This window comes from Callorhinus ursinus, unplaced genomic scaffold (assembly GCF_003265705.2).
Source record: "Callorhinus ursinus isolate GAN/ISIS: 27379988/994484 unplaced genomic scaffold, GSC_fseal_2.0 scaffold38, whole genome shotgun sequence".
Taxonomy (NCBI): Eukaryota; Metazoa; Chordata; class Mammalia; order Carnivora; family Otariidae; genus Callorhinus; species Callorhinus ursinus.
Window position 1 is genome coordinate 9,522,861 of NW_027397100.1, and position 24,349 is coordinate 9,547,209.

Here is a 24,349-nt window from a genome sequence, read left to right on the forward strand (position 1 = left end):
TGGCCTAAGTACCAATTAGGGAAAGGTGGTGTCTCCTTCCTTTGACCTACATTCCTTTTTTTTTTTTTTTTTTAAGAGATTTTATTTATTTATTTGCCAGAGGGAGAAGCAGGCTTCTTGCTAAGCAGGGAGCCCCACACAAAACTTGATCCCAGGACCCCACGATCATGACCTGAGCCAAAGGCAGATGCTTTACTGACTGAGCCATCCAGGCACCCCCCCCACATTCCTTTTTCTTTCATGTATTTACAGAGCCCCTGCTATATGCCAGGTATAGTTCTAAGAACTGGGGAGAGAACGAAGAACAAAAACAGACATGGGAGTTGCTCATAGTGTCTGGAACTTTGTAGTCATGTGACCTATGTGTTAAAAGCCTAAGTGCCACTTCAACCGAGAAAAAGTTATTTAACCTCTTATCTGTAAGATTGGGAGAAAGATAGAACTTATATCACAGGGATGCTATAAGTTAGATTAAAAAGTATAAATTTAGAACAGTGGTATCAATGTGCTGGAGGGGCAAAAGCTTGAACAACTGGGTGGATTAATAGAGCAGCTAATGAGGTGAGAAAGCTAGTAGTTCAATTTGAGATACCAAATAGAGAAGTCAACTAGACCATTGGATATAGACATGGAAAATTGGGTAGAGACATTTGGACTGGAGATAAAATTTGGAAGTAACTGATATGTAGCTGTTGAAGCCTTGAGAATGGATAATATTGATTGTCAAAGCTAGAGCAAGAGGGAAACTTTGGACAGCCCCAAGGAAAGCTGGGGCTCTTAAGCATCAGAGGAGTGGTGTTAGTTGCCTACTCTTTCAGAAGCAGAGTAGTATAATGGAAAGAGTTTGAAGTGAATCTTTATCTCTTATGCTCAAATTTACTCATCTGTAAAATGGGGATAGATCACACCTCTCCCAGGTGATTGGACCCTCTGTCATTTTATTTATTACATCATATTGCATTTTTTGTTTGTAAGAATTTGTTCAAACTCAAGGGTAAAAAGTGTGTTTTTGTCTGCATCTTCAACAGCCAAATAAGTTAGAGCATAGAAAAATAATACTTATAAGCTCTAAGGATTTTACATGCATACAGACCACAACTTAGGTAGCTTGTATTTTTTTGTCACTATAGATGAGGAACTCAAGCAGTCAGAGGCTTAATAATCTAACCAAGGACATAGAGATAGTAGAACCAATTTGGCACTCTGTGTTAACAGATAAATCATAAAAGTCTGTGCTCAGTTAACTTCAGTTTCCCCTCTTCCCAAGTTTCCTTCAGGAATTGTGCTTGACGAGTAACAATGTTACAGACAGTTGCTGTCCTTGACATGTTTGGTAAAATTCCTTCCGTTTGTCCTAATTTAGTTTTTAGTCAGTGAGATTAACCAAGAATCTCTTTCAGGGAGGGTATTATGTCTTTTATATTTTGGTGTTATATCGTTGGGTCATTAAGCTTAATCTGTAAACGTTCTTAAAACAAAAACACACCAGGGGTGCCTGGGTAGCTCAGTAGATTAAGCGACTGCCTTCGGCCCAGGTCATGATTCCAGGGTCCTGGGATCGGGCCCCACGTTGGGCTCCCTGCTGAGCGGGGAGCCTGCCTCTCACTCTCCCTCTGCCTGCTCGTACTCTCCCTCTCTCTCTAATAAAAAATTAAAAATCTTAAAAAAAAAAAAAAAACAAACACACACCAAAACTCCATTTCTCTGTGGCACCCAAGAAAGGAGGTGGTGTGGCTGGCAGTTGTAATAGAGATAGAATGGAGGACTGGGAATTAGGGGCCCTGAATCTTGGATTCTAGTTCTTCAGTTAACTGTACTCATTCACCAAAAATTTGGTAAGCGCCTCCCACAAGCCAAGCACTGTGCTAGGCTATGTGCCCTTGGGTACATCTCTGGATCCACGTAAAAGGAGGATGCCTTCCTTGCCTTGCAAGAGTTTTTTTTTTGCTGTTGTTCTTAAGAGCTTCACTAGGATCTGATTTGGCGGAAAGGGAGGAGGCGGGCCAGACGCAGCACTCAACGCCCCTCCCTCCGGGCCGCTCTAGTTTTAGGTTCTCCGGGGAGACTCCGCAACATGAAAAACTACAGCCAAGATGGCGCCACAGGGCCCTCACGGCTCAGCCACCATCTTCTCGGTAGTTCCCGAGGGGGCAGGCACAGCGCGCCTGCGCGGCCCCGGCACCCTCAGCGCGCCTGCGCGGCCGCAGAGCCTTCCCCGCCCCTCTCACAGCCGCCACCGCTGCTGCTGCTGCCGCTGCTGCACTGCTGGCGGGTGCCCGCGCCTCAGGTGAGTGAGCGCATCAGCCTGGCCCGCTGGGGACGCGAGGCGCTGCCTGCGGGGGCGTCGCTCCCCGTGCTTTCTCCTTCCGCTCCTCATCTCCGCGGCGCGCGGGGGCTCGCGGTGCCAGCCTCCTCCGGGTCCCCCTGCGCCCTTCGCTCTCCCCGCCGGCGGGACCCGGGTCAGTCCGGCCTCCCTCAGCCGCTCCCCGCGCCGGGGCTTCGGGGCCTGGCAACGAAGCCGCCGATGACAGCGTGCGGGCGCCCGACCCCCTCGGTCTCAGGGACGCACCTTAAGCGCGCCCCCCTTTCCCGCTCCTGCCGAACAGGCGGCATAGGTCGGTGGGCCTTGGGTCGGGCGTTCACCCACCCCGCCCGTCCCGAAGCCAGGGAGCTTGAAAGGTGGGCCGGGAGCTCGCGTTGCGTGCGTGCGACCCCGGGGCAGCGAGGAGTACCCTCGGGCTGGACCCCACGATGACCGTGCGAGGGAGGGGCTTCTTAGCCCCACTTTACAGATGAGGAAACTGAGGCACAGGTGAAGTGCCCTGCCCAAGGTCACGCGCTTGATAGGGGCAAGGGCTAGCTCTTGAAGTCAGGGTCTCGGGCTTTCAGGCCAGTACAGTTAGAATTTGGTCTTGTACCTTTAAAATTTTTTGAAATACACTTGTATCTCTGGAGTTGCTGCTTCAACGTCATAAAAGTAGGCTGTGAAAACAGTATCTTGTTGGAGTATAATTGAGGTGTTACTGTAATAATAATAATAGTAGTAGTGTGTTGTTGATAAAAGCTCACCTTCATCCAATGCTTGCCGTGTGCCAGGGATATTATTAAACATTTTATGATGATTATCTCAATACCTCAGCATTTCCCAATCCAGTGCGTCCCCAGCTTCCCCCCCTCCCCCTCGAAGCTGGCCTCCAAGTCACAGGTAGACAGACTAGAACCTCTTGGCTTAGGAGGCAAGGAAGCTCTCTCATGGTACCTCACTGGCAGAACAAGGATAAGCCTTGTCTGCCCGCATCCAAAGTTTACCCCCAGTCTGGCCCCGCAGAGGATATAATTAGTCTTCCTTTTCTGGCTGCCAGGAGAGCAGGACTGGGCTAGCTGGGCTGGCGGGATCTGGAGGTGACAGAGCAAATTTGGCGAGCACTCACCTCATTCTGGGGCTTTTGGGCTCTGTTCCAACGCTGGGCTTGAACATCTCAGTATTTAAGATAAAGTAAGAGAAAGAAGGCATTGACAAAGTGGTGGTGAATACAAGAAGCCTCCATGATTTAAAGTCCCAAAGGAACAGCTGTAAAAATATGTGAATGTTTCTTCCCCAAAATAACTAGCTCAGGTGTCTTTTTTTCTCCCTTAGGAAATCTTCCTATACACTTCAAAGCTCCATTAACTCACCACCTTTTCTGTGAAGTCTTCCTTGCTTGATTTTCCCAATTAGAATCACACACATACACAGTAGGGTAGAAGCTTCAGTCTTACCCTCAGGACTATTCGCCCCTTGAGGTCAGGTCTGCTTTGCAGCTCCAAGTGCTTGGTTCATAGTAGGCATTGGTAAAGACTCTGTGAATTTCCACTGCTCCTTTTCATTACTCAGAGTGATGTTTTCCTGCTGCCCTTCTGTTCCTCCTCCTTGCCCTTCATTTTCTCTTTGCTGTCCTTTCCTTTAGATTCAGCTTCTGGTTGAATCTGACCTGTCACTCAGAGGTCTCCATTCCACCCTGTTTCTGCAAATTTGCAGATAAGGGTGTTGCATCAAGAAGCCTATTTATCCCCAACAGTGGAGTTGGTGTATGCCACATAAGTGTACAGGGCAGTTTTTATTTGCATGTTGTAGTAAGGTAGCCTGAGGCTTACCGCCTTTCAGTCTATCCCTAGATACATGTGAGAATTTTTACATTCTTTTGCCTTATGTGGCAGACAACCCTTGGTGCTATCAGAGTAACTGGAATTTTTTCCTTAAATCGCTTCATACTATTTGCAGTAATAAGTATTCAAAGGGCTCTTTGGGAGGCAGATCTATATATAGGTTTTCTACATAAATGAAGCTTTTTAAAGAGCTTTTCCAAATAATTCTCTGCAAATATGTCAAGCTGTTAATGTATATAAAGCATGGTATACGATTTTCAATTGAATAATTTATTGAATAAAATATCCTTTTAAAAGAGCCTCCTAGCTAACTGGGAAACACCATATCTAGCTGTAACTCAAGTCAAGTCTAAAAATTGGTTATGATAGCATTATAAGCAACAATATGACAATATAATGAGACATTTCATAAAATCATACACAGTTGAAGTTGAAAGGAAACATCAAGTCATTTTGAAGTAGGGTGGTAAAAAAAAAAAAAAAAAAACCCTGGCTTGGCTAGGGTGGCTTGGGATTAAAATAGTGGTTCTCAACCCTTAGTGTGCATTAGAATCGCCTGAAGACTTTAAAACCCAGATTTTAGGGGGTGCCTGCCTGACTCAGTCGGTAGAGCACGCAACTCTTGATCTCTGGGTCATGAGTTCAAGCCACGTTGGGCGTGGCGCTTACTAAACAATTAAAAAATAAAACCATACTGTGGGGGGCCCCACTTCCAGAGTTTCTGATTTAGTAGGTCCAGAGTGGGGCCTGGGAATTTGTATTTCTAACAAATTCTCAGATGATGCTGATGCATCTAATCCAGGGACAACACTGAGAACTTCAACTGGATTTGAAAGTTGAGAAGTTAGAGTCAGAAACTGTCAGAGAACTTATTCCAAAAAAGTATAAAAGTGTGTGTTCTATACCAGGATAGGAAAGCTCTGGAAAGATAGATTCCAAACTGTAATAGTAGTCACTACTCATGGAAGTAGGATTTAGGGGGTTGGAGAATTCACTTTGTATTCTATACCTTTCTATCTTACTTTTGCATTGTACACATATTCCTTTTGTATTAAAAAGGGAAGAAAAGTAAGAGTCCTTTTTGAAGATATAAATATTTATGGATTTAAAAAGAGCTTGCTGCAGTAATCTAGTGTCATACAATAAACATTTTTAGACTGTATGCCAGATGCTACTAGGTTCTGGAAATACAAAACCTTTGCTAAAGCTTGCAGTCCGGTCATGGAGATGGGCAGATAACAGTTCTACATAGTGTCATGTGAGCTTCCTAAGGATAAGGGTCTAGCTTTGTGCATGGCAGATGATAGGCATTTGGTAAATGATGAGTGAATGAGCAAATGCAGGCAAGAAGTGAGGATAGAAAGAGAAAGAAAGGGCAAATGGGAGATTCTGGAAGCAAAATTGGCAAGCCTGAACAGGGATGATAAAAGGAAAAGGTGCTTCAAGGACTTCCAGATCCAAAGATTGATAACATTTTGATTGGGTTTACGGCAGAACTGAGTGTCAAGTTGTCTATTCTGAAAGACCTTTTTAAATCAAGTCCCCCCTCCCTTTTTAAGAGACTGATAGTAATAGCACACAAAAACTTAACCTAGTTTGAGGGTATTTACCAGATTTCAGGGTTTTCTTTAATAATGAAAATTTTTATTCTTAACCACAATGCTAATTTTATTGTATTTATAATATTTATCTTCAATTTTGCCACATCAATTGCTCTTTTATTAATTGGAAATTAACTAAGACATACGGAGGTTGTCTTAAATGCCATGCAGAAATGGGTGGTATTGTATCTTCATCTTATTTCTTCAGTGAAGGGATGGTACAATTCTGTCATGTTTTCCATAACACCTCACAGTTTGACCTATTCTTAGTCCTAAGTAAATATCCATTGTTGATGGCTAAATGGGGTGTACTTTGGAGGAAATGTGGCTCACTGCATTCTGAGGTGACTTCTATATAAACACTAATTACATTACCAAACAGCCTGCGCTATTAAACTTGGTAAAGAACATATGATATGGAGTAGGTGTTTTCCCCAGCTAGCTTTTTGTTTAGATTTTGTACTTTTTATCTTCCTCAGAGATTTAATATAGAAAATGAAAATTCATTTCCCAAGTAAAGGGGTGGCTTCCCCCAGGCTTTGGCTACATTTTTGACTATAGTCCCCTCACCACTTAAAAATGTCCACAGTCTAGTTTGAGTTTTCAGTTTATCAAGTATAAATTTCTGATACAGCCATTCTTTACACTTTATTTTATTACCTCTTATTTTGTTTTTTGTTGTTACAGGTTTTGCAGTATCTTTTTAAAGATAATGCTGTTTCAGGCCTGGGGGCCATAGTTGTTGTGTTGTAGGAACTGTGAGTTTGATAGCCTAAACCCTCATTAATGCAATAAATCAGGATAAGGAAAATTGTATGGAGCTCATAAAAACTGTATGAAGTTGCTTCCTATTTTTTTTTTTTAAAGATTATTCATTTGAGAGAGAGAATGAGAGATAGAGAGCACGAGAGGGAAGAGGGTCAGAGGGAGAAGCAGACTCCCCGCTGAGCAGGGAGCCTGATGTGGGACTCGATCTCGGGACTCCAGGATCATGACCTGAGCCGAAGGCAGTCGCCCAACCAACTGAGCCACCCAGGCGCCCAGTTGCTTCCTATTTATAATGATATCTTAAGGTTAGAAGTCTTGTCAGCTTTTCATTTAATTGGTAATTGTCATATGGTAATCTTCTTAGAAATATCATTTGCTTTCAAAACAGACATAGTTTATTAAAAATGACAGTTTTGGGCGCCTGGGTGGCTCAGTCATTATGCATCTGCCTTCGGCTCGGGTCATGATCCCAGGGTCCTGGGATCAAGCCCACATCAGGCTCCCAGCTCAGCAGGAGGCTGGCTTCTCCCTCTCCCACTCGCCCTGCTTGTGTTCCCTCTTTCCCTGTGTCTCTCTCTGTCAAATAAATAAAATCTTCAAAAAAAAAAAAAGACAGTTTTATCCTTACAGTGCTTGTACATTTTTAAGCCTGCACTTTCAACTTATGGATAAAAGTTGAATACTTTTTTAAATTATGAGATTTGAGCTCAGAAGCCATTTTATGTGAAATTTGGCAGATAGAGGAGAAGAGAGGAATCAGGCTATTGTCTCTTTATTTCTGCAGTTGAGAAAGCTCTGGAGACAGGTCCCCTCCTGCCACTCTTTTTTTTTTTTTTTAAGATTTATTTATTCAACAGAGACAGTGAGAGAGGGAACACAAGGAGGGGAAGTGGGAGAGGGAGAAGCAGGCTTCCCGCTGAGCAGGGAGCGTGATGTGGGGGCTCGATCCCAGGACCCTGGGATCATGACCTGAGCCACCCAGGCGCCCCGCCTCCTGCCATTCTTCAACTTTTGTAGATACTGCTTGTTTTTTGAGTCTTTGTGTTGGGAATAGTTTTAACAGGGTGTTAACTAAAATATAACTGGGTGATTAGATTGGGTAGGATAGATTGCTTTTCAGATACATCCAGGGTGCAGGGCACTCCTATTAAGGTGATAATGATCATAATACCTCAACTTTGTAGGGTGCTTTTTAGTTTTCAGAATTCTTTGGTCGGGCGCCTGGGTGGCTCAGATGGTTAAGCGTCTGCCTTCAGCTCAGGTCATGATCCCAGGGTCCTGGGATCGAGCCCCGCATCGGGCTCCCTGCTCCTTGGGAGCCTGCTTCTCCCTCTGCCCCCCTCTCTCTCTCTCTGTCTCTCATGAATACATAAATAAAATCTTAAAAAAAAAAAAAAAGAATTCTTTGGTCATTAAGATCTTGGTAAACTCCGGTAGCCAAACCTGAAAAAATAAGCAGAATTAATGATTAGCTGGCATCAAGTAGAAAATTGGTTATAGAGGCGTGCCCAGGCTCTAGATGCAGGATGTTCAAGTTCAGTTTCTTCATCTGTAAAGTGGGGGAAGGTTATAGTACCTATCTTATAAATGGGTTGGGAAATAAAATGAAACAGTGAATGGATAAAGTGCTTATCGTGTTACCTGGTTCAGTGTATTAGGTTCGTATGAGTATTGAGTTACCACATCTTACAGCCCTTGTTTGTCCTTTGTCTCTACTCAGGCTGTCTTGAACAAATTGTTTTCAGGGATTCTGTCTTATAGCTGATGGGAATCCAGATCCCATCCCAAGAGCATGTATTAGAGCCTTGCCAGCAGTTTTCCTGCTATCCTGAGTTGCATCCTTCAAGAGTGGAAGACAGAGGGAAGTGCTTCTGCTTCTAGACTTACTTTAGTGTGACCACTGTGTTAGAGCTTCACCTGGTTGGTGGGTGTCTGGGATTAAAAGAAGGACCCTAGATGGGTGTTGCTGTGTTCCAGTAGTTATCTGTACCAGTACCCTGGAATGAATAGGATGATTATACAGCTCAGGCTCAGATTCCCAGCTTAGCAGTCTCTGCAAACCTATTTACCACCTGCTGCCATGCCAGAATAAGGAGTGACACACAACAGGAAGGTGGGCCTGTTGTAGGGGGTGCTGCTGTTTTCTTTTGAGAAAAATGCAAGATGTGCAGATGGCCTTTCCAGGGCTGAGGACCAGCAGGGGTGTTTCTGTTAGAATGAAGGTCTGTGAGCATGCTTTAGCAGCTGCCTTTGATCACTTCCCCGTCCCCCAACCTTTGCTTATGTGATAGCGCCCCTGAGGGTATTTCTTCTGGTGGAGAGTAACCCCGACTTTCCTTTAGGTAGTAAAAAGGTCAGTGAGCTGTGTTTTAAACATTGTTTCTTCCGTGGAGCTGGGTGGCTTGGCTTGTTTTTCTGGCTTTCTGGAGAGTCTCCTGAGACCCTTTCCTAAGGGCCCCCAGGAGACAGCAAAGAAACTAACATCTACTACCCTAGACACTAAAGGGGGTGCTTAAGTCAGTAGTTTTATGATTAGATTAATTCAGGCTTTAACCCTGGCAAAACTTAAGAGCCAAGTCATCAGATAATTGTGCTTATAGAGTGAGTATGGAATTTTGCCCAGTCCTCTGCCATATCTTTCAGAGCCTGGAATAGGAATCCAGGTGCCACTCCCAGCCCCACACCCAGTTGGTCATGTGAATTTAGGCAAATCACTTAAATTTCTTTTTTTTTTTTTAAGATTTTATTTATTTGCCAGAGAGAGACAGCGAGAGAGGGAACACACACAGGGGGAGTAGGAAAGGGAGAAGCAGGCTTCCCGCTGAGCAGGGAGCCTGATGCGGGGCTCGATCCCAGGACCCTGAGATCATGACCTGAGCAGAAGGCAGTCAGTTAACCAACTGAGCCACCCATGTGCCCCCAGATCACTTAAATTTCTAAGCCTCTTTTCTCATCTGAGGATGAAGGCCTGACTCTAGACCATTGGTTCTCAGCCCTGGCTGCATACAGAATCACCCATGGAACTTTTTTTTTTTATTTTATTTAATTATTAGAGAGTGCACAAACAGGGGGAGAAGCAGAGGGAAAGAGAATCTGAAGCAGACTCCACGCTCAGTGCAGAGCCCGACACAGGGCCGAATCCCACAAATGCAAGATCATGACTTGAGCCAAAACTAAGAGTCAGATGCTTAACTGAGCCAGCCAGGCGCCCCCCCCCCCAACCATGGAACTTTAAAAACAATACTTGGGGCTTTCCCTCGCCTGATTAAATTGTATGTTTAGGGTTGGAGCCTGGGTATTGATGTTCCTCAAAGCTTTTCAAGTCTTTCTGATGTGTAGCTAAGAGAACAACTGGACAAGCAAGATGACCACGTTTTAAACAACTGTGTTATTCTTTTTTTCAGGAACTTTTACTGTCCACACAGTAAAGTCTAATTCATGTGTTCTAACCAGCCCTGTCTTCTTTCCAGCCACATGGTTCTTGTCTCCTGGATGTTGTTCACATTTCTTTCTTTCCCAACTTGATGTGCTCACATGGAATGTCCTTTCCTCCCATTCAGCTATACAAAACCTATCCATTCAAGGCCTATCATTGTTACTTCCTTTGGGATCACCCCAGTCCTTGCTCATTTCTCCTCTGCACTGGTTCCAAACTTCATTTAGCGCTAAATGCAGTGAACACTAGATGCAACGTTAAGACATGATACTCAAGCATTATTCCTCTTGGGGACATGGGACAGATGGAAATACCACTGGTTTGACTTGTATGCTGTTAAAACATCTGTGGATATCTTGTATTGTTGGCTGTCTCATTATGTGTGTATATCTTGTAACTATCAGTTGATGGATAGCTATCTATGACCTGACTCCAGTGGGCTTTTTTTTTTAAGATTTTATTTATTTGACAGAGAGAGAGCGAGCACACAAGCAGGGGGAGCGGCAGAGGCACAGGGAGAAGCAGGCTCCCCGCAGAGCATGGGGAGCCCAATGTGGGACTCGATCCCAGGACCCCAGGATTATGACCCGAGCCGAAGGCAGCCGCTTAACCAACTGAGCCACCCAGGCACCCTCCAATGGGCATTTTTAGCTTTATCTCTTACTCCTAATAGGAAACTACTGTTTTTGCCAAACTGGGACATTTTCTAGCATACCTGTGCTTTCTCATTTTCTTGCTTTTAAGTTCTCCTCCCTTTCTGTGATTTCTTTTTTTATCCTCTCATCCTCATCTACAGGAATTTAATCCCTTCTTCAAGGTCCAGTTCAAATATTACCTCCTCCATGAAACTTTTTTTCAGCACCCACAACCTGCATTAACCTACCTTTGCCCTAAATTAGCTCCATAACGTTCAGAGCAGTGGTTCTGAAGTTGGGGCAGTTTTGCCCCCCAGAGGACACTTGGCAACATCTGGAGACATTTTTGGTTGTCACAGTGGTTTGAGGAGGGTGCTACTAGCATCTAGTGGGTAGAGGCCAGAAATGCTGCTAAATATTCTACAATGTGCAAGGACAGTCCCCCACAACAAAGAATTATCTGGCCCAAAATGTCAGTGGTGCTGAGGTTGAGAAACTAACTGCCTTAGAATTTGTCCAGTTCACAGGCTTATGTTTATACTGCTTTGAACTGTAGTGATTTGTTTATAGACTTACTCTCCCTTACTCAGTGGACTTAATGGTTGAAGATGAATTCAGTCCCAAACCTGTGCTTTCTTGTTAACTTCATAGGGTTTAATCCTACACCTGTGGCCTGATTGTAACTGCTCAGTGTAATTTGGGCCAGAGATAAAAAGAGGTCTTCAGGGGCTCCTGGGTGGCTCAGTCATTAAGCGTCTGCCTTCTCCTCAGGTCATGATCCCGGGGTCCTGGGATGGAGCCCCAAGCCTCGCATCGGGCTCCCTGCTGAGCAGAGAGCCTCCTTCTCCCTCTTCCTCTGCCTGCTGTTCCCCTTGCTTGTACTCTCTCTCCTTCTGTCAAATAAATAAAATTTAAGAAAAAATCATTAAAAAAAAGAGGTCTTTGGGACACCTGGGTGGCTCAGATGGTTAAGCATCTGCCTTCAGCTCAGGTCATGATCCCAGGGTCCCGGGATCAAGCCCCACATTGGGCTCCCTGCTGAGCAGGGAGTCTGTTTCTCCCTTTCCCTCTGCCTGCCGCTCCCGCTGCTTGTACTCTCTCTCTGTCAAATTAAAAAAAAAAAAAAAAAAAAGTCTTCATCTTGGGGTGGATGCAGTGAGGCAGTCAGCTAAATTTCTCTCCTTTTCACCCTCCAGATCTTTCATCTGTAATAACCTGGGAGGCAGTGTGATACAGGGACTATAGAGCATAGAGGGAGCATTTGGGGTCCGAGACCGTTGGGATTCAGTTCTAGCTGTTGCATGTATTAGTTGTGTGGTGTTGCTGTCTTTCACCTCTTTCAGCCTCCGAGTCCTCATCTGTGTCCTAGAGATGATGCCAGTGTGCCAGGGTTGTATTTCACAGTGCCATCCTGATAATCCAACAAGATGTTAGATGTAAAGGTGCTTTGTAATTGTGAGGTGCTATAATAATTACTCATTCAGACAGTGGTTTATATGTAAAAAGAGAGGATGTGAGTCAGCTTGCTGTAGAAGCACCACTGTCTACCTTCTCACTTCCTGCAGCTTTTCAGCCATAACTACTTCAGCACCAGCTGACCCCTTCTATCTAGCTGGTTCTCCTCAGTAAGCCTTTGTTTGCTGCCTTCATTCTGTTTTGGTTGCCTGTCTGCAGTCTTGCCAAAACCAAAGTGATTAACTTTGCCCTTAGAATACAAACTAGTGACCTGGTGTCAGTACATCCTGGCAAAGCCTGACGAAGGCCAGACAAATTACTGTGGTCATGGGGCAGGCTACAAAACAAGACAGCATGTAGTTTAGCCAATACTATGTGTACTCCCTTATTGTCTTTTTCAAGTAACAAAGCAATGTTTTTTAAGGACTGGAAATCTTAGTGAGTTTTCTCTGACTAAATAGACAAAATGCAGGGTGAGGTAAAAGCCTGAGAGCCTCATGCCCCTGTGATCAGTCCATTTGCACCTTTCTGCTGATTTGCTGAGTGACCTTCAGTTAGTTGTTGAACCTCATCAAGTTGGTAATGGGGGTGTGGATCTCCTAAGATTGTAGTAAGAACTGAAGAGTTGCAGAATGGAGCACTCGCTCTGGGGACTAATGTAAAGTACTACATTAAAGGGAACTTCTGGGTTGCAGAATGTCAGTCCGGTCAGGAGCCAAAAAGGTCATCCTACCCAGTCTCTTCCCTTGACTGATGAGGAAGCTGAAGCCTGGAAAGGGAAAATGCTTTGCCCAGTGCCACTCAACTAATTAGGGGCCCACCTAGGTCCAGAGTCCACATTTGATGTGTTTATGGGCTCTTTCCCAAACTGGAAGAACATGGGTGTCCATTTTTTCTGAGCGAACAAAGCTTGCCCTATATTGTTGGACTTTAAACTGTATTCTGCAGAACCCTAGCAGTCTCATCAGCACTTCAGCCAGAGCCCCTACACTTTTCTCTGTTTTCTTTTTCAGAGTTGTGATGCAAAATTTAAGTCCGAGGTCTTGATGATCTTTAAACGTCCTCTCAGTGCCGTCTGAGTATCAGAGAACACTGGTGTCTCTCCTGGTCATCCTGGGAACATTTTTGCTTGCCTTTCAGTTCAGAAATATGAGTTTCTATATTTCTACAAAGTGATATACAAAGTCATGGGCTTTTTAGCATGGAGAACTGAACCTCCCTTCCCTAGATTTTCACTGTCAAAAGATGATGGTCCTTTCTCAGTCCTGATCCTCCCCCCTACCAGCCGCATCGGAATTTTCCTCCTCTTCCATATAAATCTCCCTTCTCCCCTTGACTTCTTTGACACCATATTTTTGCTTTTCTTCTTGTATCTCTGAGCATTTTTTCCTTTGTGTCTTACTGGTTCCGCTTGCTTGCTTGCTTTTTTTTATTTGAGAGAGAGGGAAAGAGAGCCTGCACACTTGAGTTGGTTGCGGGGGAAGGAGGGGGCAAGAGAGAGAGAGTGGCAGAGAATCTCAAGCAGAATCTGCACTGAGTACAGAGCCCAGTGCTGGGCTGGATCTCATGACTCTGAGATCATGATCTGGACTGAAACCAGGAGTTGGATGCTTAACCGACCGAGCCACCCAGACACCCCCTGGTTCTGCTTTCTTTCCCATCACTAGGTTTTCTTTCAGAAGAGCCCAGGGCCTCTGGGCTGATGAGGAGGCATCTCCTCATCTCTAGTTTGGGAAGCGCCTGTGGCGCTTGATGACCAGGAGAGACACCAGTGTTCTCATTAACTCACTCCTGCCTATGCTCAGGTCTCTTGGAGGCCCAAATATTAACTTTGTACATTGATTTTTTTTCATTAATTTCTCTGTTATTGCTTCTCAGCTCCCCCACTGCACCATTATTCTTTATCCTTCTAACTGGAAACCTTGGCCAAATCTGACTCTTTTCTGACTGTATGCTGTTTTTACCAACTTTGTACCCAGATGTCCCTTTTTCTTTCTGTGATTCCAGTAGCATGATCACACTTGTCACCTTTCAGCTAGGATTTCTGTAGCAAACTACTAAACTCTTCTCTTTCTCTAGTATTTCCCTTCTAGTTGGTCTCAGTTGTTGAATCTTTTTAAAATCCCATTTAATTTACTGAAATCCTTTTGGGAATAAGCAGGATAAAATTAGATGACTAGAGTCTTTTTCTCCCCCATCCTCATCTCTATTAAGGATTTTTGCTGATAATCAAGGCTTGCAGTTACTCACCTCCTCAACTCAGATGTCTCTCCTCGTCAGCTGATGAGGTCACATGTTGGATTGTCATTCCAAACTGATGGGCTAAGATCCTAAACAAGATCCCCAGGTGGTTGTCTGTACATTGAGGTTTGAGGCACACTGTTCTAATAACAAACAAGAAATAGCTCTTATTTCAGCTCAAATAATAGCTGGAATTTTATTTCTCTTATCCCTCCTCATTCTATCTTCTCCTTGTCTTCAGCTAACTACTGAGATAGTGAGGGTTCTTGTACTGATACGGTGACTCAAACCTTCAGTCTGGCTTTTCCAAGTCAATGGTGGTATAGGATTGCTCTAGGCTTCTACTACCTTTACTTCAAGGAGGTGCCCCTGTGGGTAGAGAGGAAGAAATTTGCCCAGGGTCCTACAACCAGCCCATGGGGCCTGGCATAGACATATGATAGTGGGGAAATCAAAGGTTTTTACGTTCTTGCTGTATTACTTACATGGATGGGAGATACTAGAAGGGTTACTTAACTTATCTAAGCCTAAATTTATCATCTCTAAACTAAGAAATGAAAATATCTGCCTGAGAGGATTGTTAGGATGATTAAACATAGGGTACTTATAGTATAATTCCTGGCACAGAGTAGGAATTACACTTTTTCTCTTTCACTCTCTAGCCATTTGGTACCAGGTTCACTGCCTCAGTTTGAGGATGGATGGTTTTACCTTGTTAGCCCTCCCTCTGCCTCCTACAACTGGGAAAGAGGATGAACATTTTGTTATCTACTGCAGTTTATAAAATCCCTTCCAGCTTTATAAGTATATTAGGAGCCCTGGGGCACCTGGGTGGCTCGGTCAGGCGTCCAACTCTTGATGTCAGCTCAGGTCTTTTTTTTTTGTTTTATTTTTTAAAGATTTTATTTATTTATTTGACAGAGAGAGACACAGCGAGAGAGGGAACACAAGCAGGGGGAGTGGGAGAGGGAGAAGCAGGCTTCCCGTTGAGCAGGAAGCCCGATGTAGGGCTCGATCCCAGGACCCTGGGATCATGACCTGAGCCGAAGGCAGATGCTTAACCACTGGACCACCCAGGCGCCCCTCTGCTCAGGTCTTGATCTCAGGGTTGTGAGTTCAAACTCCACATTGGGCTCCACGCTGGGCATGGAGTCTACTTAAAAAAAAAAAAAAAAAAAAAGGAATCGGGCAGCCCTATCATTTCTGCAGATGAGGGAACTGCAGGCCTTAAAAGATCCCCAGGAGGGAGCCAGTCTGTGTAGCTGAGAGATCTGGAGATGGAGTTTTCCACCACGTGATCTTAGTTTTCTTATAGGTGTTATAAAATTCCTTATTGGCAAGGGATTGGGACAGTGAGAACTGAGCAAAAATTGAATCTCTGGAGGAATGCAGTAGGTCCCCTATAACATGGAAGGTAAATATCTACGTCTTGTTGCCAGTTCCCAAGTCATACTGGAACAGTTCACTGTCCTGCATTGTCTGCGTTGGCCCCAGCTGATAGGGACAGGCTTCTCATCTGCATGGGAACACTAGGTGAATGCCAGTCACTTTGGAACTGAGGGCACCTCTGGCTTTCTTCTGGCCCTGAGGCTCCTTGACATATCTCTCCACACGGAGATATATTTGAGTAATTAACATCTTGAAGGGTCCTGTTTTCAAGTGAGTGAATTAAAGTAGGGAGTAAAGTGGTAGATTGGAAAATAATTTCAGGAAATCACCACTTTATATGGAAAAAAGAACAAGTGGAAATAGACTAAAATGTTAACAGTGGTTGTCTTTAGATGGAAGGACTGTGAGTAAAATATCTTTTCATTATTCTGTGATTTCACATTTTCTTTTTTTTATAAGAACTTTTTTTAAAAAAAAGATTTTATTTGTTGGTTTGACAGAGAGAGAGCAAAAGCAGGGGGAGCGGCAGGCAGAGGGAGAGGGAGAAGCAGGCTCCCCACCAAGTAGAGAGCCCGATGACCTGAGCGGAAGGTAGACGCCCAACCACCTGAGCCACCCAGATGCCCCTCATTTCACTTTTTCTAAAGTGAACACGTACTATCTTTATAATAGGAAAAAGGAGCCTCTGAGTGGGGCTCTGAACTCATCATGAAGTCTGCTTGAGATTCCCTTTACCTCTCCCTGCCCTTACTGCTTGTGCACATGCTTTCTCTCTCTCTCTCTCTCTCAAAATAAATAAATAAATCTTTAAAAATAAAAATAAACACACAACGAGTATAGATCCCAGTTAGGCCAATATTTTGGGTTAATTGGGTCAAAGTGGTATTGTAAAAGAGAATTGCAAATGCCAGCTGAGATTTGTGATGAAAGATTCAAGCCACCTCATCCCCTTATGAAGTGTACATGGTAGGGGTGCTTGGGTGGCTCAGTTGGTTAAGTGTCTGCCTTCAGCTCAGGTCATGGTCCCAGGGTCCTGGGATCGAGCCCTGTGGCCTCCTTGCTCAGCGGGGAACCTGCTTCTCCCTCTGCCTGCTGCTCCCCCTGCTTGTGCTCTTGCTCTCTGTCAAGTAAATAAATAAAATCTTTTTTTAAAAAAAAATTACGTGGTATAAAAACAAAACAAAAATTCAGCTTTTGGTCATTCAGTAGCTCAATTAAGTTTATAGGTTGCCTGGGAACTGAGAAAAAGAACCATGTTCTTTTGGAGGTTAAATATCACCAGGCTTGTGCTCTATTAAGTGGCACAGATGTGGGCGCCTGGGTGGCTCAGTCGGTTAAGCGGCTGCCTTCGGCTCAGGTCATGATCCCAGGGTCCTGGGATCAAGCCCCACGTCCGGCTCCCTCCTTGGCGGAGAGCCTGCTTCTCCCTCTCCCTCTGCCTGCTACTCTGCCTGCTTGTGTTGTCTATCTGTGGAATAAATAAATAAAATCTTTAAAAAAAAAAAGTGGCACAGATGTTTGGGATGCTTGTGATTGGCCTGTGGGGTCCATAGTTTGAGGAATGTTCCTGACTGGTATCCTCTGGGTTCTTAGAAGGAATGCTAAAAGGGCCTTTGTTAGTCTGTTCTAAAGTAGTCACAGTTGGAAGCAGAATTTATTTTGATGTATTGATCAGTAATAGCTAAAAGGTAGCCTAGACTCCATACTCTCTCCATAGCTAAGTAAATCAAAGCCATGTAATCCTATGTCTGGAGGGAAAAACAGAAAAATAAATTAATATAGTAAACTAATATTTTATGAAGGCTTTTGTGGTTCTCACAAGCAAAAGTAATTGTTCCTTCTTTGAACTATTATGCCCCTTCTTTTTACTTCTCATTTTGTAGTTTTATAGATAACTGTCATCTCTAGTAAGCTCCTGAAAAGCAGGGACCTTTTTTTTATCTTCCATAATGCTTTGCACACTGGGTACTCATTTAGTGGTAATAACTACATCCCCAACTCACTGAATTAGCATTTTTCCAGACTGATGAGTTCATGGCCAAGGCAGAGGGGAGGAAACCTGGGGCTTTAAAGTCTGGATGGGAGTCACTTGTCTGCAATATCCAGTATTTGCAGCCCCTCCCCGTGACTCCCTGTCCAGGGGGATGGAGTAAAGATTTATGACTCATTACCCTGTCTCCTCCTCTCCAACTACTTTCTTCTCCTAGAAGTGTTTTCCTGTCTTCTCTGTCTCTGTGTTAGTTATCTTTTGCTATATAACAGATCACTCCAAAACAGAATAATTGTTACTCTTCATACTTTCTGTGAGTCAGGAATTCAGGTGGTGGCTTGGTAGGGTGGTTCAGGCTTAGGGTCTCCACTGTGGTTGCAGTCAGATATCTCTGGGGCTGCAGTCATCTGAAGTCTTGACTGGGGCTGGAAGATCCATGTGCAAGGTAGCTCACTCACATGGCTCGCGGGTTGGTACTGGCAAGATGGTTCCTCTTGGCATGGGCCTCCCCAGAGGACTGTGTGAATGTCCTCACAATACCATAGCTGCCTTCCCCCAGAACTAATGAATGAAGACTATAATGTCTTGAAGCAGAAGCTGTGCCATTTATGATGCAGCCTCAGAAGTCATATATTGCTGCCTCTGCCATATTTTATTGTTACACACCATCCCTGATTTATTTGGATTGGAGACTACATGACTGCAAATATCAGGAGTCAAGGATCATTGGGTTGTTTGGAGGCCATCTTGGAAGCTGGCTCTCATACTGTTGTGATTCCCTGAGTGAAGGCTGATGAGTGTAGCCTTGGTTCATCTGCCCCCTTAATTCTCATTCCTTAGTCAGGGCCTCATCCTAGCATTAGCCTTCAATTTTTATTTCCCTCTTAATCCATCCCCCAAACTGTTGTTTCCTGAAGCATAGCATTGAGCATGTTGTTCTCTTAGTTATACATCTTCAGTAACTAAACTGGACACTCTAGAAGGGCAAAGACTATTATATTAATTACCTGTTGCTACAAAGAAAAAAAAAGTACTACCACAAACTTACTGACTTAAAACAACACACAGCACACATTTATTATCTGACAATATCTGGGGGTTGGGAATCTGGCATGGGTTGACCCGGGTGCTCTGCAAGTCTGCAGTGAAGGTGTTGGTCAGGGCTGTTTTCTCATCTGAGGTTTGACTGGGGAATGATCCACTTCCAGGCTCATGTGGTTGTTGGCAGCAATCAGTTTTTACAAGTTAGACTGAGGGTCTTAGTTTCTTAACTCTTTTGGTTGGAAGCTGTCCTCAGTTCCTTCCCATGTGGCCCTCTCCCAACATGCCAGCTTCTTCAAAGCTAGCAAAGTGTTTTTCAGCAAGACGGATGTTAAAATATTATATAATATCATGTATAGGTAGGTACTCCTGTACATTCCATTACTTGCCATTTTGGTTACAAGCAAGCCAGGGGTCTCGCCCACCCTCAGTGGTGGGGAGGGGGATTATTCAAGGGTGTGAATAGGAGGCAGAGATCATTTTTAAAGTCTGTCTGCCATGACTGTTTAATTTCCTTTGTCTTCAGCATCCTGAGCAGTGCATGGCATGTACTAAGCTCTAGTATTTGAATGAATGGACATAGTGTGACTGTTATGTTTTCAACTTCTAGTTTAAGCCTCTTTCTTGGGGCACCTGGGTGGCTCAGTTGGTTGAGCAGCTGCCTTCGGCTCGGGTCATGATCCTGGGGCCCTGGGATCGAGCCCCACATTGGGCTCCCTGCTCAGTGGGGAGCCTGCTTCTCCCTCTCCCTCTGCCTGCCACTCCCCCTGCTTGTGCTCTCTCTCTGTCAGATAAGTAAAATCTTTAAAAAAAAAAATAAGCCTCTTTCTTTACTTCCTTTTCTTCTGTTTCAGAGTTACTGATTTATTCTCGAGAATCCTCTACTCTCATCAGTCCTCATGGATGAACTTCAGGATGTTCAACTCACAGAGATCAAGCCACTTCTAAATGATAAGGTAAAGACTACACTGTTTTCACTAAACTATGTATGTCTTTTCTTCTGTGATTAATTCATTTTTATATTTTCTGAGTAGTAACTAATTCAAAACATACTCAGCTTTTCTGTGGAGGAAATACTTTAAAAAATATGTTTCTTAACACTCTTTTTGATGTCTTTCCTTCCTTTTTTCTTTCCTCCTACTTTGTTTCCATGGGCCAGGTTCAGTCAAGTTATTCTTGAGATTTTTACCTGTTTTACTGATAGAGATGTTAAAGGAAAAAATAATTTGACAGAATTAGGCAGAAAGTATGAGAGAAAGGTTTCACTTAGAACCCAAGTGTCTTGACTTTCTATTTCTATAAGGAGAATGAACATCCACGGCTGGTGATGTATATAGGCTGCAACACTTTCCCTAAAGTTTGTCAAGTCTGTGATGTGACCTTTCTGTCAGCTTTGAGGTTTTCATCGGGATGTGTGGATATCGATAATACGCCCCATTTTTATGTTGGTGTTAGAGAACAGTGAACCGCATAGTTCACAGCCACCAGGATTCAGGGAGTAGAGAGTGGTGTGATGGTAGGAGTTACCAAAAAGCTAAGACCTCTCCCCTGTCCCTCCCCATTCAGTAAATGTGCCTGAAATTCCCTCTTTGCTACCCTGTGCTTTTCGTTTATTGTCATTGCCCCTATTAAAATAATCTTGCAGCTTGGTGTGAATGAACCTGTGGCATTCTTCCCTGAGAAAAGTATTGATAAAAAGTCAGAGTAAAGATGGATGAGGTTGGGATGGGGGTGCTACACCAGAAGATACTGTTGCCCTTATCTTTTTTTGCCCAAAGGCCCATCTATAACTTTTGGGGCTTTTGACTTACTATGTATTTATTAATTTGCTATTGAATCCTGCCAGTCCTGTTTTCATTCCTGTGACCTCATCTCCCTACCTACATTCCCACCCTTTCCTTTTATCTTGCACTAGTTTTTGCTTTCTCCCTCGTCAAGCTGCACACACTTTTTTAAGCCCCCATTTGGTTTTTCCTGCTGCTTTCCCTCATGTTTTCAGAAAACCTTCTCCTTCTTTATTGTCTTTGGTGCATGTGAAGGGCTGTCCCCAAAATGATGTGCCACAAGGAGGAGGAAGGAAATAAAATCTGTATCTGTACAGCTTATGTATAGCCACAGAAATGAATAGTTACAGGTGGGAGTAGGCAGTTTAGCTTCAGGAAGGTAGTAATCCATCCTAAACCTGGCTGATCATCAGAATCAGCTGGGTAATTATTTAAACATACAGACTATTGGGTCCCACTGTAGACCAACTAAATTGGAATGTGAGGGGCGGGGGCAGGACACATACCTTTCTGTGATCAGTGGTCTTCAACTTTAGCTGCTCTTTGGAATTACTTGGGGAGATTTAAAAATCACCAGCGATTTTTTGGTAGAGATTCTCCACAAAGATTCTGACTAAACTGGTCTGGGGTATGGTTGAGCTTTCTTAAAAAATCCTGAAGTGGAGAACCATGCCTCAAGTGACTGGTTAGTCATTGTTGGAAACCCATGACCTGGTATTTATATTACCTCCTATTTGTGGTAGGTAGTATAAATAGGAGGAGGATCCTTCCTAGACCCTGGAAATTCACAGGATGCCTGAGTAGGCCTACACGAAAGAGCTGCAGGAGTTAATTGACCGCAGATCTCATAGAAAAGACAGCCGGAAAAGGAAAGATTGAGTGAATGTGACCATAGAAAAGCAGTGAATTGGGCGCCTGGGTGGCTCAGTTGGTTAAGCGACTGCCTTCGGCTCAGGTCATGATCCTGGAGTCCCGGGATCAAGTCCCGCATCGGGCTCCCTGCTCAGCGGGGAGTCTGCTTCTCCCTCTGACCTTCCCCCCCTCTCATGTGCTCTCTCTCTCTCATTCTCTCTCTCAAATAAATAAATAAAATCTTAAAAAAAAAAAAAAAAAAGAAAAGCAGTGAATTAACTCCTGGGTCCTCCATTCTGCGGCCATAGTGATGCCTTGTCTGCGTCTGAAGTGTGCCCAAGTGCTATGGATGGAATTTGTGCACCTCTCCTCTCCCCAAACGCACATGTTGAAGCCCTCACCCTCTATGTGACTATATTGGAGATAGGGCCCTTAGGAGGTGACTAAGGTTAAATTAAGTCTTAGGGTGGAATTGGAGTGTGAATCCAATAGAATTGGTGACCTCGTAAGAGGAAGAGAGCTCTCACCAGAAACCAAACCCTGCTGGAATCTTGATCTTGGACTTCCAGCCTCCAGAACTGTCGGAAAATAAATTTCTCTTGTTTAAGCCCCTCAGGCATCCCAGGCAGTCTAAGACACCACGCAATCAGTGTCTCACTTCCTAACATCTGTTAGCTCCTCTTTGATAGGCCTGTGCTGTTCCTGCCCACTTCCCATGCTCCCTCTCTCTCCCTGAGACATGTTCCTATCCCCTCACTATTCATGAGAGCTCCCCTGCTTTAGCCCAGCTTTGTAGAAGATTGGCAAGAGGCCCTCTTTGGATGGTGGCATTCCCAAACAAAGAGTTCCACCCCCTATAGTCCCCCTGCCACAGTACATGAGTGTTTCTGTCTTTGCCCAGCAAGTGTGTGCTTCTGCATTCATTGTGAAAGGTACGATGGTAATGCCCTTCATCAGTTATTTTATTTGATCCCCCCAGTACCCCGGTGGTAATAGGAGCACAGATCAGTCTGTTCCCATACTGCTGGTGAGAAAACTAAGGATGAGAAAGGTGAAGTAGCTTACTCAGATTGAGTACCAAAGAATGCTTGCTGTGGGGCAGGACGTCTCAGTCTTGGCACTGTTAATGTTTTGGGCTGGATGGTTGTTGTGGGGGACCGTTGTGCATGTTGTAGGATGTTTAGGAGCATCCTGGGTCTCTATCCACTAGATGCCAGCATCTCCCAGTAGTGACAACCAAAAATGTCTCCAGACATGGTCAAATGCCCCCTGGGGGCAGAGTCTCCCATTTGAGAACCACTACTATAGGGGATAGGCCTCCAGATTTGAATAGTAGAAGTGTTGAGGTTTTTTGTTTGGGAGGAGTTTTTTGGCCTAGCCTACTTTTATTTATATTTATTAAGCACTCTTATGTGCCAGGTGTTACCTTCTCTCTTTTAAATCAAAAGAGTATCCCTTTGAAGTACATAGTATTATTCCTCACTTAGATGATGAAAATCTGACTGAAAAACTGACTTGCCCAGTCAGTATGTGGCAGAGTCAGGGCTGAAACCAGGTCTGTCCTACCCTAATCCCTTAGGCCTTTGCACTATACTGACCCCATCACCTCTGTGGCTTGCCCTGTCTCTTTAAGGAAAAGTCTAGAAACGTGCATCAGTTCACTTCTTTTTGTCCATTCTTATAGATATACTCTTATCCAGAAGGCATCACCATACCCTTCCAGACTTCAGGGAGCTGGAGGAAGTCTAGACCCAACCTGTTATGGAGAGATTTGTCCTGAGATGACTATAAGGAAGCATTCTCAAAATAGCTTTAAGCAAGGCTTATGTTAACTCATCTCTTGTCATTTGTTGGTACTTTTCCCATTTAATTTTAGTGTGCTTGTAATTTTGTCTGTGGCTCAGATTTGTGAAGAAGTGGGTAATCTTGCCGTGCTTCTTTTGGCTCCAGTGATGAAAAGATGCAACTGCCAGCACTTATCTTTGTTTTGGGGGCCAGAAATTGTACAGACATATGAACTGATTTTTTTTAAAATAACATTTAGCTATTTTTAGTGCATTTTCACAAGTATTATATTCTCCTTAAATCTCCCAACCTCCTATGGAATAAGTAGTTAAAGGTTTTAACTACTTAAAATGGAATTATCTTAACTCCATTTTACAGGTAAGGCTGAGAGAAGGTTATATGACTTACCCAAAGTTAGTGCCCAGTAAGGTGGTGAAGCCAAGACTAGTACCCACATCTGTTTACTTCCACTCAGATCAGGGGGTTTAGGCCTCTTCCCACCCTCTGCCACCTCTTGGAGCTGGTTACTCCAGCTTCCTCAACCAGCGGACCTTGTAATAAGCAAGAGAGTTGACCAGTGAGTGCTTCCTTTTCCCTGACCTCAGCTACCTTAAAATATGTGCCAGAAAAGACTAGCAGAAAAATACGAAACATTAACAATAGCAGCTATTTGTCAATAGAGAGATGACGAATGATTATAATTTTCCTTATATTTCTCTACAATGAGCATGTACCTTCCTTTTTGTAATTAGAAAACCAGCAAAAGGAGCTCCTCGGTGGCTCTAGTCAGTTAAGCTTCTGTCTTCGGCTCAGGTCATGATCCCGGTCCTGGGATCAAGCCCCACATACGGCTCCCTCTCCCTGTGGCTCTGCCTGCTTGTGCTCTCTCTCTGTCAAATAAAATCTTTAAAAAAAAAAAAAAAAAAGAGAAAAAAGAAAACCAGAAAGAAAGGATTTGGTATGGTACAAAAATACTGAGCCTAGTGAAAGCCAAAGGGCGGTCTTAAGGAAATAAGTAGAAGGCTCCCATTGGCTTCTACAGAATTGAGGAAATATCAAGGAGGGGAGTAACTGTTTAGTGGGGAGAATAGAAACAAGTTATTTACTTCTTTCTGGTTGTTAAAATAGAAAGTGAGATAGACCCTACTGCAGTTTTAAGTTTTCCATCTCTACTAGTGACTGGAAATGTAAGCAGAGGAGAGTGGAGGGAGAAGCCATGCATTTTT

General features: G+C 44.0%; 1 protein-coding gene across 2 annotated transcripts in view; it reads left to right on the forward strand.

Annotated features, from left to right (window-relative positions):
* Nucleotides 1-2,137: 2,137 nt before the first annotated feature.
* Nucleotides 2,138-24,349, forward strand: part of NDRG3 (NDRG family member 3) — a 73,436-nt gene continuing 51,224 nt past the window's right edge. The window contains exons 1-2 of one of the 2 annotated variants that reach the window (XM_073880467.1): nt 2,138-2,287; nt 19,557-19,658. In XM_073880467.1, coding sequence (XP_073736568.1) covers nt 19,602-19,658 — 57 coding nt within the window. In that variant the 5' untranslated portion in view covers nt 2,138-2,287; nt 19,557-19,601. The remainder of the gene's footprint in view (nt 2,288-19,556; nt 19,659-24,349) is intronic. The other variant, XM_025876684.2, reaches the window with a different exon arrangement.